The 17,121-nt window shown below is 37.6% G+C and overlaps 1 protein-coding gene across 18 annotated transcripts in view; it reads left to right on the top strand.

Moving 5' to 3' along the window:
• LOC107216975 overlaps positions 1–17,121 on the top strand; it is a 113,552-nt gene that overhangs the window by 44,959 nt on the left and 51,472 nt on the right. For all 18 annotated transcript variants that reach the window (XR_006903030.1, XR_006903029.1, XM_046732670.1 and 15 more), the window contains one exon: positions 14,957–15,032. Coding sequence is in view for 16 of the 18 variants with exons in the window: in XM_046732670.1 (XP_046588626.1) it covers positions 14,957–15,032 (76 nt within the window). In the remaining 2 variants the exon portion in view is untranslated. The remainder of the gene's footprint in view (positions 1–14,956; positions 15,033–17,121) is intronic.

Raw genomic sequence — 17,121 nt, forward strand, 5'->3', positions numbered from 1 at the left:
GAGAAACATCCCATCAAAATTCCTGGGACGAGTCAAATTATAGAGGCGAGACCAGTGCTCGGAAGAAGAAGAATCATTGGCCCCTCACGTCAGCGATCCGAGTGCACTCTATCTGGGTAGGAGTAAAAAATCACATCTGCAGGGAAACTTTTTTATTAATAGCACGGTCGAGTAGAGGTGCAGGTTCGCAATACAGGCGCATGCTGCGGGGAACAGAAACTCTCAAATCTGCGACTATACTGAACTTTCGACATTTATTATACTCGCCAAAGTTGAAAACTGAATTTACGTGCGAGCTCTGCTGCACAGGGACTACAGCGAATGGTACACGGGAGTTATGCAGTTTGCAAATAAACCCAGCACGTTCGCCACACGTTATGCAATACTCGACATCTGGCCTTCAATGGTGACACTAGTAATTCACAGACTTCGTGATAATCCAACGCTCAGCAGTTACGAAACCGAATTATTCCCTCCCATTTTATACTCGAAGCTTTGAACGATCGAATCATAAATTCAATGTACGGTAAGCGCTGTCAATACGAAAAATCAATTGACAATAAAGCAAAAATGTGACTAGTCGCGGGATTAGAAATTCTCGCTAAAGGTTCAAACAATGAAAAAGTCGATTTTACTCGAAAAAAAATTCCAAACCGACAAAGTTTTCATGTAAATACGCGATTGTGATAACGATTTTAGAGAATTAACATTGATCTGTCACTTTGCACCGAGAAAATCCTCGCTGCTTGCCCGATTCTGTTTGATAACATCGCATTTCAACCGTAATAAACAAAATGAATTGTAAGTTTAACATTTGTAAATGTTAATGATCGCAGCTCATCCGATAATCCTTTACGAAGTAACGAGCTCAGAAGTATACTCATTTAAATATTAGTGAAATAAACTATTAGTCACGAAAATCGGACGAATTACACGGATTAACGGACAATAACAGAATCTTTACAGTTGAAATCCAGGATTTGTGTATTTTTTCTGAATCACAAGGAATTTCAAATTATATCTAGTTCAATTAGCTTTAGATTTACTCTTCGAACCGTTCTCGTGTCATGTTTTCATCACAACACATTTTTAGGCTGATTTCCGAGATTAAAATAAGCTCTCACCGTCTTAAACGTAAACATCATGTAAAAAACATGCAAAATAATTTAATGTGATCCAAGATAAATGATGAAATATCGTAAAAATCGTTGATTCATTCTTTTTCCAAAAATTCAACCTCACTCGCTCAAATAAATATCTGTTCTTCATCACGCGGTATTGCCATATTCTTTTCTCAAATACTTGTGTTTCAAGAGGTACTCAATCAATTTTTAAAATATTAAATATTTAGCGAGTTACGATTTTTTGAGTGAATGATACATTTTTCGGTATTTTATTGTTTTTTGAATTTTTTCCCCTGAAAGTAACTAATTTGTTTTGAAACACTATAGTTAAAGATTATCCTAGAATTTCTTCAAGTTATTTAAATCGACATCTCCGTTTTTACGCGATGATTTTTGATTTCGGGTCTCCAGCGACTCCGGTGAGACACGAGTTTTATACACAGGATTTGTGCAACGTAATGGCCAACCATGAAAGCACTCGTGGAATCCTAACTTAGAAAATTGCCATTCATGTAATGTTTCATATCAATTGACTTTCGAGCACTTCATAATCAATTGACCCGTATTGAACTTTCAACATCCGTAACCATTACTGACACTTCTATTCCGCCGTTCCGTATTATTTATGCATAACAGCCGATCGCATTTCTGGAAACGGCGATAACTCAATAATCTTCCCAACTGTCCAACTACAATTATTTCCCAATCAGATGCGGTGTCCATTATTGAGGAACCTCAAACAATGGAAGTAGAGCAGCCTACAAATAGTAAGAATTTGAGCATTACTGGTTGATATAAGAGCGGCACCTGTGACGAGAGAAAAGTCAGTTGTTCGATGATCGAACCTTGTTGGAAAATCTATTTACATATTCTCTGGTAATTTTAAATTTTATACAACTGCAGATTAATACAATTGAAAAAACTAACGACTCGCACTAGAATTCAAGCAATTCAGCTGCAACGAAAACGACGCTTCTAAAAGATAAGTAAATACATTTAATTGTTAATTGTCCAAAATCCTCAATTCACAAATCAATGTAGCTTGTAATAATATTTCGTTAACAAAACATGAGCCGTCCTTCAGTTTAAAATTCATTCGTTTATTCATTCCATCATTCATTTCAGGTGTAAATTTTTTGAACCGGTGTATATTGTTAAAATTGCAAACAACTGTCTTTTCATCGATACACTTGACTTTTGGATTTCACTTTAATTTATTTTGTTTCTTCCTTTCAAACAGTCTCTCTATAATGTTGATACTGTTTTTGGAGTTTTCACTTTTTGGGTTCGAAATGTCCGTCTTGATGGTAACTTTGCTTTTTATAACACGTTAGTCGATCTTTGGTGTCTGATGTTCTATTACCGAGACTGTAACCTCCGTACCTTGTTCCTCTAAGAGAGTCGTTGACCAAGAGACCCGCTTCTTATAAATATAGTTGAAACTGGTGAAGAAACACACCACGTGTCCCACTCCGTGATTTAAACTCACATCGGCTTTCGTTGTGTCCATTAGGCGGGTATATTCGAATCATTTATGCAGACTCTTCACTCAATGTCTAAAAAAAATCAACTGACAGAGCTGAGCAATTATCACGTGATCTCAATAAAAATTCTTACAGTTTCAAGAAATTCCTTACAAAGTACAACTTCTTCACTCCCGTTCGAGCGTTTAATTTCGCGATATTTCAGGCGAAGAACAAAGAAACAAGCGTGACATTTTCGCCACATTAAGGTTCCTGGTCCGCAATATCGGCGCGGATAATCGTCAGGCATCCAGGACCCGTAAGCTCGTATTCCCACGGTTTATTAGGGAGACTGTTAACTCCCCATTAAAGATCCTCCGCTGAGTAGCTGGCGGATGTATCGGCAGGGGTTTCTCCTCGCGCATTTCCCTCGTTGCGGCTCGACTTCCTTCACCCTCGGCTCTTGGAGCTCTTCCCTCTTCTCGTCCTCCTCCTTTGCGGGACACTCGACTTTCCGCTTTCCGCCGGCCCATGCGAAAAGAAAAGTTTACCTCGTAAAGCTCGCGGGCACAGGTAAGCGCCCAGGTGTGCAAAAGCTCGTGTAAACACCCTCGGATCAATAACGACCGCACTTCTCAACCAGCTGACGCTGATTTTGGCACTGCAGTCTCAAGGTGCCGGCTTATGCCCAACCAACAACTCGGATACTCGAGTTGGAAAACATCTTGGAATAACTAATTAAACTCGAAGCCGACGCAATTAACGGCCCTGTATTGCTGATATGCTTTTCTGCTCCGCGTCTTCATTCTCGTCACTCCGCGGATCGAATCGTTGGGATAAAAGTGAATCTCAGCTCGAGAACTGTGTCATCCTTACTCGCATATTTCTGGGTTTTATTTTACACGTATTTCTATCAATGAAACTCATATTTCTTGTTCATTGTCTGAGACGTCAATTTTTGAATTAAAAATACATGTCTGGCAATTTCTCATTCGTGAATCTTACTTAATTATTCGTTCACGTGATTTTTGGTAGGAAAGTTTTCTGTTTTGAAAAAATTCCCAGATTCACACGTGAAAAAAAATATTCTTTCATGGTAGGACGATTTTTGCGGATTAAGAGAATTTTGTTTTGAAATCACAGTCGAATAATGTTTAAGGGATTTATGACGAACGGTGCACACTGATGAAGGGAATATTTTCTAAATGTCTTTGGAAAGATAATCAGGCAAAAGCAGGCATCTGTGAATACTCGCTTTCCACGCAGCTGGAGGCAACCGCAGGGAAAGTGGTTTTCGTATAAGTTAGAGACCACATCGTTCATCTCCGACCCTTGAAACTTTGTACGAATATTGCACTCCAACATTTCGGACCAAACGAAAGGTCAAATGTGAAACGCGATTTGTCTTCTTTCTTGAGCATTTGTGTAGCTAATTTTTTATTTCGCGCTCTGTATTATATGTTTGGTAAATTTTGTGGGGAAATAAAAATTTCATCGAGAATGTGAAGAGGCGTGAAAAGTTTAGTTCGAGAAAACAGAAGCGCTCATACATACACCATCCGTGTTTCTTAAAGTTGAGAATTTTATAAGATCTTATGAATCCAATTTATTTATAAGTCTTAAATAAAGATTCTCTTATCTGCTGGAAAATTGTAACTCTGAAAGTTTTTGTTGCAGGGTAGAAAAATTTTTCTTCGGAAACTTAAAACCTTGGTGAATATCAATGCGATTAAAGCCCTTGACTGACGAAAAAGTGTATTTTCATCGTAATACATTGAAAGATTGATAGCTTGTAATAATTTTTATCACTTGATACCCGTGCACTTGGTATTTATCAAGTTATTATCTTTCTAAAAATACTAAAATAAAAAGTATTGAAGTCATACCGAAAAATTTCAAACTATTTCCAAACGGTTAAAAATTTATCAGCTCCATTCGATTCAATTATACGATGATTCCTTTCATTCGGAAAACTATTTTACACATAGTCACTTACATGCAAGAAATTCCTGACAGCCGACAAATACACCGAATACATGCCAAGGCGTGCTCGCAGCCCAAACGAAGCTCCGTGTTCCACTTGGGCAATTAACATTGAACGGTTTGAATGTGAGATTTAATGCCGGTCATGAATCAAGCGGAGCGGTCGTCTCGTCCTAGGGAATAAATCACAATAATAATTACCTAACTGTTATTTATATCCCCCTGACGACCTGCCCGCACGGCGTGCACATGCGATTTCAACTCCCAACCCTCTTTCCTCCGGCGCGGTTCGCCAGACATCCAGTCCAGAGAGCGGCAGGGGCGGAGAGTGAGTGACCCGTGGATTTTTCAATTCAAAGGAAAAGGCGCTGGTTACACTTGGGTCTCACCCTTGGCGTGTATCTCCTCTCCCAGATCTTAAAGAGGGTTGAGTGTCGGAGCTGCTTGCACCCGGGACAATAAAGCCGCCTGTTCTTGACGCCCCGAGATGCGAGTCAAAAGCCTATCGGAGGGATGACATCTTGTTCAACGAGCACCGAGATAAACGTAGCGTAGCTCAGCTCTCGGGTGTTCGTCATTGCCCCGTTGGCCCTTCATTTTTCCCATGTTTATGCATTTTAAACAGATGAGGCGTGCGCGAAATACGGAAATAATCTGTTGAAAAGGTGGATTTTTTTTTTTTTAAGTAAAACGAACCTCACTTTATGTGACATGTTGAGGTTTTGAAACCGTATCAGGTGAAACCGAAATTTTTACGTATCATTTCAAGTCTTAGCAGATGTTTACAAACCAGTGAATGTCAAATTGTTCTGATATTGGAGATCAGTGACGCTGATTTTTAAGTGTATACCTGCACAAGGTGTTTCCGAATAATCATTGCAGTATGTTGGGTTGCCTACCACTGAGGGGCATAAATGTCGTTAAAACAGACCTGCGGAGTTATCGGTAAGTAACGCATTAAATTAACCTGTTCACTTTAAAATGAAAATATTCACTCAAAATTCCTTTATTTAAGGAACACTGTTTTGACAATTTCGAGATGTTTTTTGGCACGTTTAAGAAGTAGAGTTCTTCTTCTCAAAATTTTGGGTTTTTCTCGCAGCGAGAGAATAATTCTACAAAATAAATAGCAGCAATCGATTTGTAAGAAAATCTTACCCCTATTTCATATACTTGAGAATTATTTGATATGCAGTATATCTCGAGAATATCGTAAAAAAACGATAATCAAGGTCGTACATTATAGTGTACAAAAAAGTGGATGGGTTGAATTTCTCACGATAAGTTCTCTACCGATAACCCGGTAGGTCTGTCTTAACGATATTTATGCCCCTCGTGATCGGCAACCCAGAATAATGCCACGTTTACTAGGAAGCACCCTGTATATGCGGTGCACATTTTTCGTCGAGTTGGTAAATTGTTAAAAACCGTTTAGATTCTTATAGGCTCTGTGAGATTTTTAAAAATTATGCGAACATTTTTGAGAAATTTACGGCTCGATTGGTATTGCAGTTATGAGAAAAATTTCAATCTGGCTCAATATTTTTTTAATGGTACGGTGGTAATAATTAATCGTAACATTATTTTACTGGAAATCGATTGTTTTCTACTTTGTTAGAAAATTTTTAATTGTCAAAGCAAATGTGAAAGCATCCTTAAGATCTGCCAGAAACATGTGTTCTCAGATTTTTATTAGCCAAAAGTTTCCTCAAAGAATTTGCTCTGAAAGACTCTACCACACACGCGTTATTTATTATTACGGATAATTTTTGTCAAACGCCTAAGAATTCCCAGGCGTTGAAAAAACTGAAGCATATTTCTCAACGAAAGCATATTTTCACTAGAAAGTATGGTTCAAAATGATTAGTTAGTTAAGTTAAGTGAGTTACTAAAAATTCTCACGTGTCACCAATTTGTTGATTTCTTGTTCAAAAATCACATCCAGTCTTCCAGTGCGATCTTTACCTTCAGAGAGAGATCACTCATTCAGGGGACCCTTCAATAACAATTAGAATCCCCACCACACCAAGTGGTAGACATGGTAGATTATGTCAATAACCCAAGGTACGACCTTCCCTGGATCAGGACTAAATCCAGGGTTTAATGGATCTCTGAATCCTTGCGGTTTCGACTGTTTGAACTCCACAGTAAGTGTGAGCCTTCATTTAATGTAATTATAGTTGATGTGAAAACTCGCCACATTCGTAATAAACAATTTTTCTTTTCAACCTAGCTAGATTCGATAATTTAATGTTTGGTGTAACTTTTATGAGGTTCAGACTATGGCTCACTGCAGCCAACATGGAGACGGTAATCCGAACAGTGGTCAACAGTTTGATGGATTCTCTGTCCAGATCTTGACCCTTCAGGATATTGAACGCATCACTGTCTTCTACGAGTCGTACGAAATTGATATTTGTCTTGTTCACTGAAGTATTGGCAGATATTGAGACTGATGAAATGATCCCTGATTTACAATACTCGACCAAAATATGTCACTGCTCGGGTCCACGATCTTTGAGTGGTAATTTCCCGTTACTGAGAAGGTGCTTGACGGGATGCTCACGAATCCGTAATCATTCTGCGTTGAATTTTTGTGAACAAGCGCGTCAAGTATCTGCGGATAAGCTGATGGTGCGTAACGTAATATCCCCCTGAAAGTTGGTGCTTGAATGATCAACCAAACCAGTAAGCACGGTCTTTTGCTCCGCTCTTAAGTCACATTATGCAAGCTCATCTCGAATATCTTATCGCGTATACTATTAATCACAGCGATAAACGTTCTTATGATATTTTCAATGGTTAAAGGTACCAGTTCAGCCTGATTAATTATTCTTCGGATAATGCTAATCCAGTCACGATATCACTTTTGTTAATTCGATAATTTCTCGAGCAATTCTGACCACCAGTCAATTATGACCTTCGGAAAATCGGAAGCTGAGTATTAATGACATCGTGTATTACAGGAATTTAAATTTGTCCGATCGATTTTACCCGATTTTAATCGCGAGGTATCGAGGCCCGATAACCCAACTGCGGTCAACAGATTCACTGTAGGTATGTATAATTGTCACGCGCTGATGATGCGGAGCTTAACGGGGTTGCAATATGGTAGGAAACCGAGGGTCGAGGTCTGATTTGATAACTCCGTATTATATACACAGATAAGCCGGGAAACATTCCCGGCGAGAATCCGGTCGATAATTACCCAAAGCATCCTTGTCCTGTCAGGTATCCTTACGGACGCAGGATGCAGGGTTTCTGGCGAGTCGGGCGAGCTGCGCGACCTTTGCACTCTGCCCGCTTACGCGAATGAAGGAGGGTGAACACACATGCGTACTTTGAGATGAGGGAGGGCTGAGTCAACTTGAATAAGTAAACTTGTCCTTCTTGGGGGTGCGGAGGCGGAAGTGGAGGCAGCGGCTTGCCTACTACTTCTGTTTCTACTAGAGTCTGCGGCCCAGTTGCTTCGGGCCATCTCTCACCAAACTCGGCTACGTGCTTCAAGGATGGCTGAATAATTCATCCCGTTTAACATTCTCTGTATATATACACTTTTTGGGGATCATGCACGCGCATAAAGGCCGACGCTCCTTAGGCTTCGGCTTCATTGGAGTTGCGCCTTACCCCGCCTTACCGCTATCTCGGTAAACATGGGATACGTATTCTTCAAAAGCAGCAGCGTCTTCTACGGCAATCGCATCGCCGGCAAGTCTTGCCCGCAGTCACCCTGAACTACACGGTTTGGGTGGATAGTATTTCGGTTTTTAACACTTTTAGTTACATGGGATGCTCAGCGTCCAGCTTCAAAAATTTGCTTGTCCTAGCCTTAAAACACTTTATTTACAACTTCCAATGATATCTGTTACTTTCTTCAACCCCGAAAATCCCCGAGTAAACAAGTTTCGGTTGGAATCATCGAATTTTCATAGTTTTTTTCGAGTTTACATCGGACAGATAGGAATCGCTATCTTGGATTTAGAAACTATCAAATTCTTGGTTCAGATTCGTGATCAGCGACCCTGAATATCTCCGAACAACAGAATTCGAGCCAAAATATTGAGTTGATAAATGTGTCACTGACAGAGTTAAGAAGGTTGAGAAAAATTTTATTTGTCGTAGTTTGTACTAAAAAATTTTTGTAAAATGACCAACGTTACACTCATATACTTTGAGTAGATGTTGTAAGAATTGTAAGGGAACGTAGTTGAAGTAACTGCTAGTTCGTGTGACTATAATTATCAACACCAAATTTATAGTTATTGCGAGAATCAAATCTGTTTGTTCAATCAAATACATTCTTTTAGTTAAAGGGTCGTGGCGTTAGTTTATTAATGCATCAATATCAAATCATCCCAATAGTGACAAAAGAATATAGAACGAGCAATCATAACAAACAGAATAGTTGTATATATTGTAACGTGGCATTTCGGTTAGGCATGCCCGTTACAAGGTACTTCCTGAACCTTGGGCGGAGTCCAGGAATAAGGGTTTCTGAGATCGAGTCGCGAAATAATAACAGAGAGCGCCAGAACTGGAGTCCCGCATCCGAGCTTCGACAGGGACGCAACAGCGAATTACGACTAAGATATTGCAGGCTTTTGTTTTTATTTATTTATTTTTTTTTTTGAGTACACCGGCCACAAGCCAGCGACAAACTCCGACGCCAAAGATATTTCGAGGCAAGGCAAAACCGCGGAGATTTCGCGTGAAGGATACCGAGGCTGCGGAGGGGTAGCCAACGCAGATCCCTGCAGCGCGGGAATCCAAGGCGGACGCGATTTCCGCTGGCGGCCGGCGCACCGCAGCCTCCCCCCTTACTCCGCCTACACCTGACCGAGGCAACCGCGAGAGACCGGCTAGCGACGAGGGAGCACCACCCCGTTCAACCCCTGGACACCGTGGAGCTGCGCGGAAGACGAAATCGCGATCTAGCGTTAAGTTCTGCGCCGCGAAGCGACGACAGCTGCGCGTCAAGCTGCGCAATCTCCGAAATCGATGACAGATCGATTGTTGCGCATTCCAAGGGTGACGACGTCACGAAGGATTAGCGTGACGGCCGATCGGCCATCTGAGATCACTCTAGTTCTGGCGGTTAACTGCAACGGTTACCCCTTTGACTTGGCGTTTGAGTTCCGTTCCTTTTTGAGTAGACAAGGGTGAAGTGTTGTTGCGAGGCACGATGGACGGACACGGACATGAGGGAGTGGGAAGCTTCGTGAGCTGGATGTGGAGCTTCAGCGTTGCTGCTATTCTTGCGATCGTATTTCGAGAGGAATTGAGCGAGGGCTTGTCCGAAAAAAGATAGCCATTTGTAATTTGCGTGTCGAAAAATCATCGAAATTCGTTTGCCGATTCTCTCGTTTGGTGACCGTAGCCTGTGTTGCGCGGAATAACGTAGAGCCGATTTTAGGTTCTTTTGTTTGTTAACTCTAAGTAACTGAGTATGAATCGCGAATAGCGAATTACGAATTAGTATTTCTATTGTTTAGCCTTTCGAATCGCGAAGAGCGACCGTGGCATTATTATTTCTCGTTTGTATTTGGAGTCGCCACAAGCGACATTTGAAGAGTTATATTTTTTTTTTTTTTTTGGTTTTGTATAATTTTTTTTGTTAGTACTATCATTGGAAGAAAATATATTAGTTGATTTTATCATTACTTCATAAAATAACGTGTTGGCGTTACGTATTTCGCGATATTGTTTTTAGGTCCAGGATACCGCGCGGACGCCGATTCATTGTGCACGCGGTAAGTTCTCGGTCATTTGCTCCAAGTGACCGAGGTGCAAGAAAAATCCACGTCACAATATACATATATATATATATATATAGCAGATTTTCTGGTTACGGCTGAAAAACTTATATTCGTATCGTGCCGGAACTACATCGTTAGATTATGGTGAAAAATGAAAATAATTGAGGGCAATAGTAACCGCAGAAGTAGAAGTTTTGCTCGATGTGGTAAAATTGAACAGATCACGGAGTTCTCTGTTTCAAAGCTTTTACCCGACATGACAAAATTAGCCCAAAAAAGCTCTGACTAACGATGAGTTTGACCGAGTTGAATTAATTTGACGAGACATCTCTTTGAGCTTTTCCTTCAGTTAAATGCCTTTTTGCAATTTCCTCAGCAGGAGCTTGATTATCTGTACATGTGCGTATACCACTGTATACTGCATAGATATAGTTCAGAAATTGTTGACACTGAGAAACAAAATATAATACTCAATAATTTGAGGTAACATACGCGACTTGAACTGTGAAATTCAAGGTGATACTCAAGTGGTCGTAGTCGAGAAAGAGGCAAATCTTTTTTTTAGTGGCTTTCACTCAGTTTGAGGATGACTGTGGGGATTATCTTTAGGGCTTAACGAATACCCTGTGAGTAAATAATCGTCTGTGACGCACAACTGTCTGAAAATTTCTCCATGTTTTGTTACTGGAATTGTGCGCGTTTGAGACGAAATTCCTTTAGTTAATTTGTTAAGGTTTCACGTAGGTAAAATTGACAATTATGCTCGAGGATCCCATAAATAATGTCTAAATGTTCGGTCTTATACGTATGCCTATAAAAAAGAATTTTTAATTGAGCGATTATTTCCGCTTAATTTTTCGATTATAAAACAAAATTCATGTAATTCGATTCTTGATACCATAGGTTGAATCTTATGCGCATTACGAATAGTTTAGTGGCTGCTTAAGTAACTTCCAAGTACATATTAAAGGGAATGTTGCTGAAAAAAAGCCTTCATATAGGAGTTCGGCGATTATCCTTATTTACGCTATTGTTCCATTTCTTTAAAATTAAAGTTCAATTATACTTTCATTCATACACTTCGTACTATACATTTATATTTGATGTTTAGAACTATATCAAGTCAGATTTGATGGCTTGTGACGACTGGGTATATTTTATTTTTGTTTTTATAAACTTCTCTGGTTTGAAATCATGAATAATCATATAAATAAACGAATAATCTATTTTTTACACACTTCAAACTATTTTGTACATTCTTATTTATTTTTCCATTTCATTTCATTTGAAAACCTGCAAAAAACTCCTATACAACGATCTTATGTTTGCATTGAAATATTTAACAAACATGAGAGTATCTAAGGTTAGCAATATAAACTAAATTTTCAGTTCTGTAAACTGTACATTGTCCCCTGAAGTATACATGAATACAATTTGGCTGTCTACAATGCAGACGTATCGATCCTCTGATTTAGTAGAAAATATTTATAAAGTAACGTTATTAAAACTGTATGTTTTTTTTTCTTCAAAATTTCTGCCGACTAGACATTTTTTTGTGCGTTGTCTGGAATTATCAGAGCCTGTGACATATTGACTTTGCTTCTGCCAAATGTTTACTTACAAGGCTGGGGGGTACAGCTTGGACGGTCTAAAATTATACCTATTCTTAAGAGTTTTTTGAAAGAAAATGAAAACACTTGGAGCAATTTCAATTTGAGGGCTTTATTATTTATAGTTTTCAGACCATTTTAGAATTTTTTTCATTGAAATTCATCACAAACTGGCAGCATGGCGCATTTAAGTAGCGAACGACCACGTTTTCAATCCTGTGGCGCAGATAACTGCGTCACTTTTTATCCGATCGACTTGAAATTTTGACACAATCTTTAAAACTTCTTTATCGAATCGAGCTCGTAGGTAGGATACATTTGTTTTGTTTATAATAGTATATATTTGAAAAAAAATTTGTTTTTAATATTTGGGTTACGAGCTTGAATCCGAAGAGGTGTTTTTAACTTGAAAATTTTTTTCCACCTGTTACAAGTTGGACAGTGAAGACAGGAGAAACGCTACCGCAAAAGGTCTCGAATTCGAAGTAATTAACTAATTATATACACCATGCCGCTGTTTTGTTGATAATTTCAATGAAAAAATTTCAAAATGTTCTTGAAACAATGAGTAATAAAGCTCCAAGGTCAAATTGCTTCAAGCGTTTTAAATTTCTTCGAAAAAAAAAAGAAATGGGTGACAGAAATTTAATTTCCAAACGATAAGCTGCGTTTTCTTCTCATTTATTTGACAATCAAATTTGAAATTTCTCAAATAATGTACAAAGTTATATCTCAACTTCTACATATTCATAGATGATATTTTTTGACAGTCGATTTCGGCGAAGGACTACCTTACAATAATAATTTCCCATCCGTTCAGACTCAATCTAAAAAATTCCAATTTTTCACAATTTCAGAACAATTACATCAAATTATATCAGTCGAAATATGCTCATAGCCTAGAATAGATTCGAATTGATTTTATTAATTTTCGTACACACGTTGGACTGTTTTGACACAATTACTCTACTTTCTCATAATAACTCACACACACACGCACACACACACGCGAACGCAGACACCGTAAGCAAAGTGTCTCATGCATAAATCAGTCCTGTCCTATTTTCCTATCGATCTTCGCGCAGCAGCTTAGAAATGTGTCCGTATCTCTTATTGCGGAATTTTTCCGTCTCTTTCGAGGCTCGCGATTATACCTCGAGCATCCCCTGAACTATATATAATACATGGCTGGCATCGCGAGGGACAGATAACACCTGCTGTGGGGTTTGAATGAAACAGAAAACTGTTCTTCGCCAGCCTGCCCGCTGGACTGATCCCTTTACCGTACCCAGATATCGGGATTCATGGTCCTGCAAACACGATGCTTTCGTCTCACCAGCATATTATATATGAAATTTTATTGGAATAATATCTGTGAGGATTTCAAATTTAAGTGGAATCAATTTGCTATTTGTTGTATCGAAGGATTAAGAAATTTATAATTTACACGAAATTGTCTTTTCTGAAAAAAATTATAGCACGTGTGACTGGAATTTACACTGAGAGAAATTTTTAGTTCCGGTTACCGCTCAGTACTTGACTATTTTCATTTTTTACCAAAATTGAAAAATATAATTCTAGGTAGAGAATGAGAATTTGTTTTCTAGCTGTTACCAGAAAGTCTAGTGTCTGTTACTATTCTTTATCATTACGATCACTGTTACTATATTTTCTTGTAACTTTTGCGATAATTCAATACTTGTGCAACAATAAATTGATGTCAAAGCCTTATTTAACTAAAAAAGTACAGTAAACCGATTTTCAAGGCAATGTGTCCTTTAAATTATACAGTGAAACAAGTGATGGAAATACATGCTTCTATTCGCACATACGAAAAAACTATTCCTTTTTCATCATTCAGGATGAAATGGATTGGATTTCTTTTTCAAACCTAAAATCGTTTTGTTCACATATTGCAATGAGGGAGCGAAGATGAGGGAGTTGAAAAAGAAGTCAACCACTATACGAAGTTTTATGTTCTGTTTCCATTTCCTCGATTTTTAAGATCATATATTATACATAGATATACATATGTGTATAATAAATAAACTTTGGGTGCTTATTGTAACGATTGTGACCAAAAAAAAGAGAAAACTTATTATTTATGACACAAGACTCAAACAGGAAACAACATTCTTCAGACATATACTCATAGATGTAAAATCAGTCAGTTTAGTTTTATTATCAATTTTGAGTGAATTTCTTTCTTTTTAGGTGAACTGTATACATTTTCTTTTTGTTTTATAAGCGAATAAATCACAGGTGTATAAACTTGTAGAAACAAAATTGTCATTATTAATTATTGTGGATAATTCATTCATCTATCCATTCCTTGGCAAGATTAAAATACGCTTTTTCTGTATATAAATGTTAATTTTCAAATTTAATTTGAATATTTTTACGCAACTGGTCTTTCATTTAAACATTACCAGTTTTCTGTTTTACTTAGCTTACACCTACTTTTCCTTATTGTTGTCGAAGCAGGTTCGTAGTTTCTTCGTGAAAACGGAGGCAGATATTTTAAGACGGATTTTGTCAAGCCGTTGAACCACGTTTTCAATTTATATTATATATTTCGTTTCCGTCGACTGCTTTTCACTCTCAACTGTTATAAACTTGTTAAAATTGCTACGATTTCACTTACAGTTTTAGAAGAAACGTAGCTAGACTTTGTAACATGAAAAAAAATAAATATAGATTGTAAAATTGGATACATCTAAATGTGCGATAAATAGATTGAAAATGTGGATTACGAAGTATTGATTAGATGTTGATTCTTCGGCGCCTTCTCGCAGAGTTCATGAACCGGTGGTAATAGGCGCGCTATTTAAACCGTTACAATCTCTTTTATAGCGAAATATACACGCCGACGAAAATCTGATTCTTAAATTGCAAACTGTTTATTAATCAAATGCATAATCGATGATAATGATCGTTGTGAACGATGGGCTACGATGCTCTGCTTGTGGCTAATTCTCATTTAATGTTTTCTAAAACTTCCTCTCATTTCTCTGTTACAGCCGACGCTGTCAAGCTTCTCCATATCCACGTACCACCTTATACTATCAAGGGGGAAAATGCGATTCTTCATTGCAGGTAAGGACTAGTTAGCCAATGGATGCGTGGAGCTTGGTGTGAAGAGGTGATATATCATTATACACTGAGAGAAATTTTTAGTTCCGGTTACCGCTAAGTCCTTAACTATTTTCATGTTTTACCACAATCGAAAAATACAGTTCTAGGTACAAACTGAAAATTAGTTTTCTAGCTGTTACCGGAAAATCTAGAATCCGTTACTATTCTTTCTCATTACGATCACTGTTACTATATTTTCTTGTTGTTGTTGCGAAAATTTAATGCTTGTGCAACAATAAATTGATGTAAAAGCCTTATTTAAATAATTTCTCGTCAAGATTCTTAAAAACGATGTATTGTCTTTAACAATCAAGCTATTAAAATAATCCGGTTATAATTTGTGGGCATTTGTAAGTACATTATGCCGAAAAAATCCGTAGGCTACGCTACAAATATTAAGTGAGAAACCTTGCACGCAATGAATTTTCACCGTTTTATACTATATTAATATTTCTCTCTGTGCATCACCCTGATACATTTAAATGAGGAAATAATAAGGCAAATTCACTCTAAACGATCTAAGAAATTCATACTTGAAACCTCTAAAATTTTTTTAACTTTTCCTGCGTGAGAAAAAAATTAACTCTAATATCCAGGAATTTCCGGAAATCTCTGTAAATGCCCCCTTAAACGCTCTTAATTTTCCGCCCTACTACGGTACCTTAACACCTGACTCTTCTACCATCGGTAGGAGGGTAGAAATGAAAAGGAAATTCTGTGACGATGCAATAAACTTATGGTTCAGTCAAAGGAACGTGAAAACAGGTATAAAAATTGAACGAAGATTCCCGACGTGGAAACAAATTTCGTAAGATTTCAGTCAATTGGAAAAACATTCCCTGTTAAGCACAACATAAAAAGAAATTTTCCAGGGAATTCCGATGGTAAAAGCTCTGTTATTGAAGATTTTAAGCAGTCAACATAAATTATTCTGCATTTCCATCATGTCAAAAGGGCATTGTCGGTGTTACAATTTGCGTAGATTAAAATAAATTTACCGAAATTTGAATACATTAAACTGAATACTGCGTATCTTAGCGTGTGTCAGATCAATTTTTTGTACAACCATATATCGACAACGAATGAAAGGATTTGGTTGATTTTGAGCTCAATCGATGGGAATATTCTTAACTTAGCACTGATTAGATTTTGCATATGATTGCCAGAGTAGTTTTTGCGTTACTTGAATAAAGAGATCCCCCCCCCCCCCCCCAAAAAAAAAAAAATAAAAAAAAATTATGTCTCGAGATAGTCCAAGCGGATTTTGATGATTTTCGTTTTAGTCGACGCGGCTTTTCCTAGCCTAAAACAGGATGAATTTTGGATTTTATCGGCCAATTAGTTATCGAATTATTCGAATAGCAAGATGGAACAGATAAAACATTACATTTGTTAATGTTTCACGGGCTTGGATTGCATTAGAGTCGTAATTTTTTCACACGGCGATAGGTGAAACTAGATAAAAATATGCTCAATATCTGATAAATTTTCTATTTAAAGTTGCAGTTCGACTATTGTTATAATCTGTAACGGTAGATATTGAATACGACTTTTCTCACAATTAAGAAAAAATCAAAACTCACCACAAGGCTAACTATCCGCGAGGCTCTTTGAATGCAGATTCGGATCTTGTGCTTAACTGCAACTTTTTCTTAGACGATAAAAAGACAAATCCCTGATTGTGTATGCTCGTCACTCGTAAATTATAATAGATACAGTGGTAATGATGAAAAAAATTGAATAGAATAATAGTATATTATGTAACAAGGAAATAATCAACTTTTATTCCTGTGTTACATATAAGACTTTATTTCCAACTCAACTCTGGCCAGATTATTGACTTGAAAGTGTTTTCCTTCAACGTGCGAGTGTTATCTATAAGTCTTAAAATTATTATATTATTGAAAGTTTCTAATTAATACAGAGAGCATGTAGTTAAAAATGGAAACGAAAGAGAGAAAACTAGAAAAGACAGAAAATTTATTGGTGAGAAATATGATATTATGCATATTTCCCGCTAATTTGAATTTGCGGGAAATATAAGTTCATA

This window comes from Neodiprion lecontei, chromosome 2, assembly GCF_021901455.1.
Source record: "Neodiprion lecontei isolate iyNeoLeco1 chromosome 2, iyNeoLeco1.1, whole genome shotgun sequence".
Classification (NCBI taxonomy): Eukaryota; Metazoa; Arthropoda; class Insecta; order Hymenoptera; family Diprionidae; genus Neodiprion; species Neodiprion lecontei.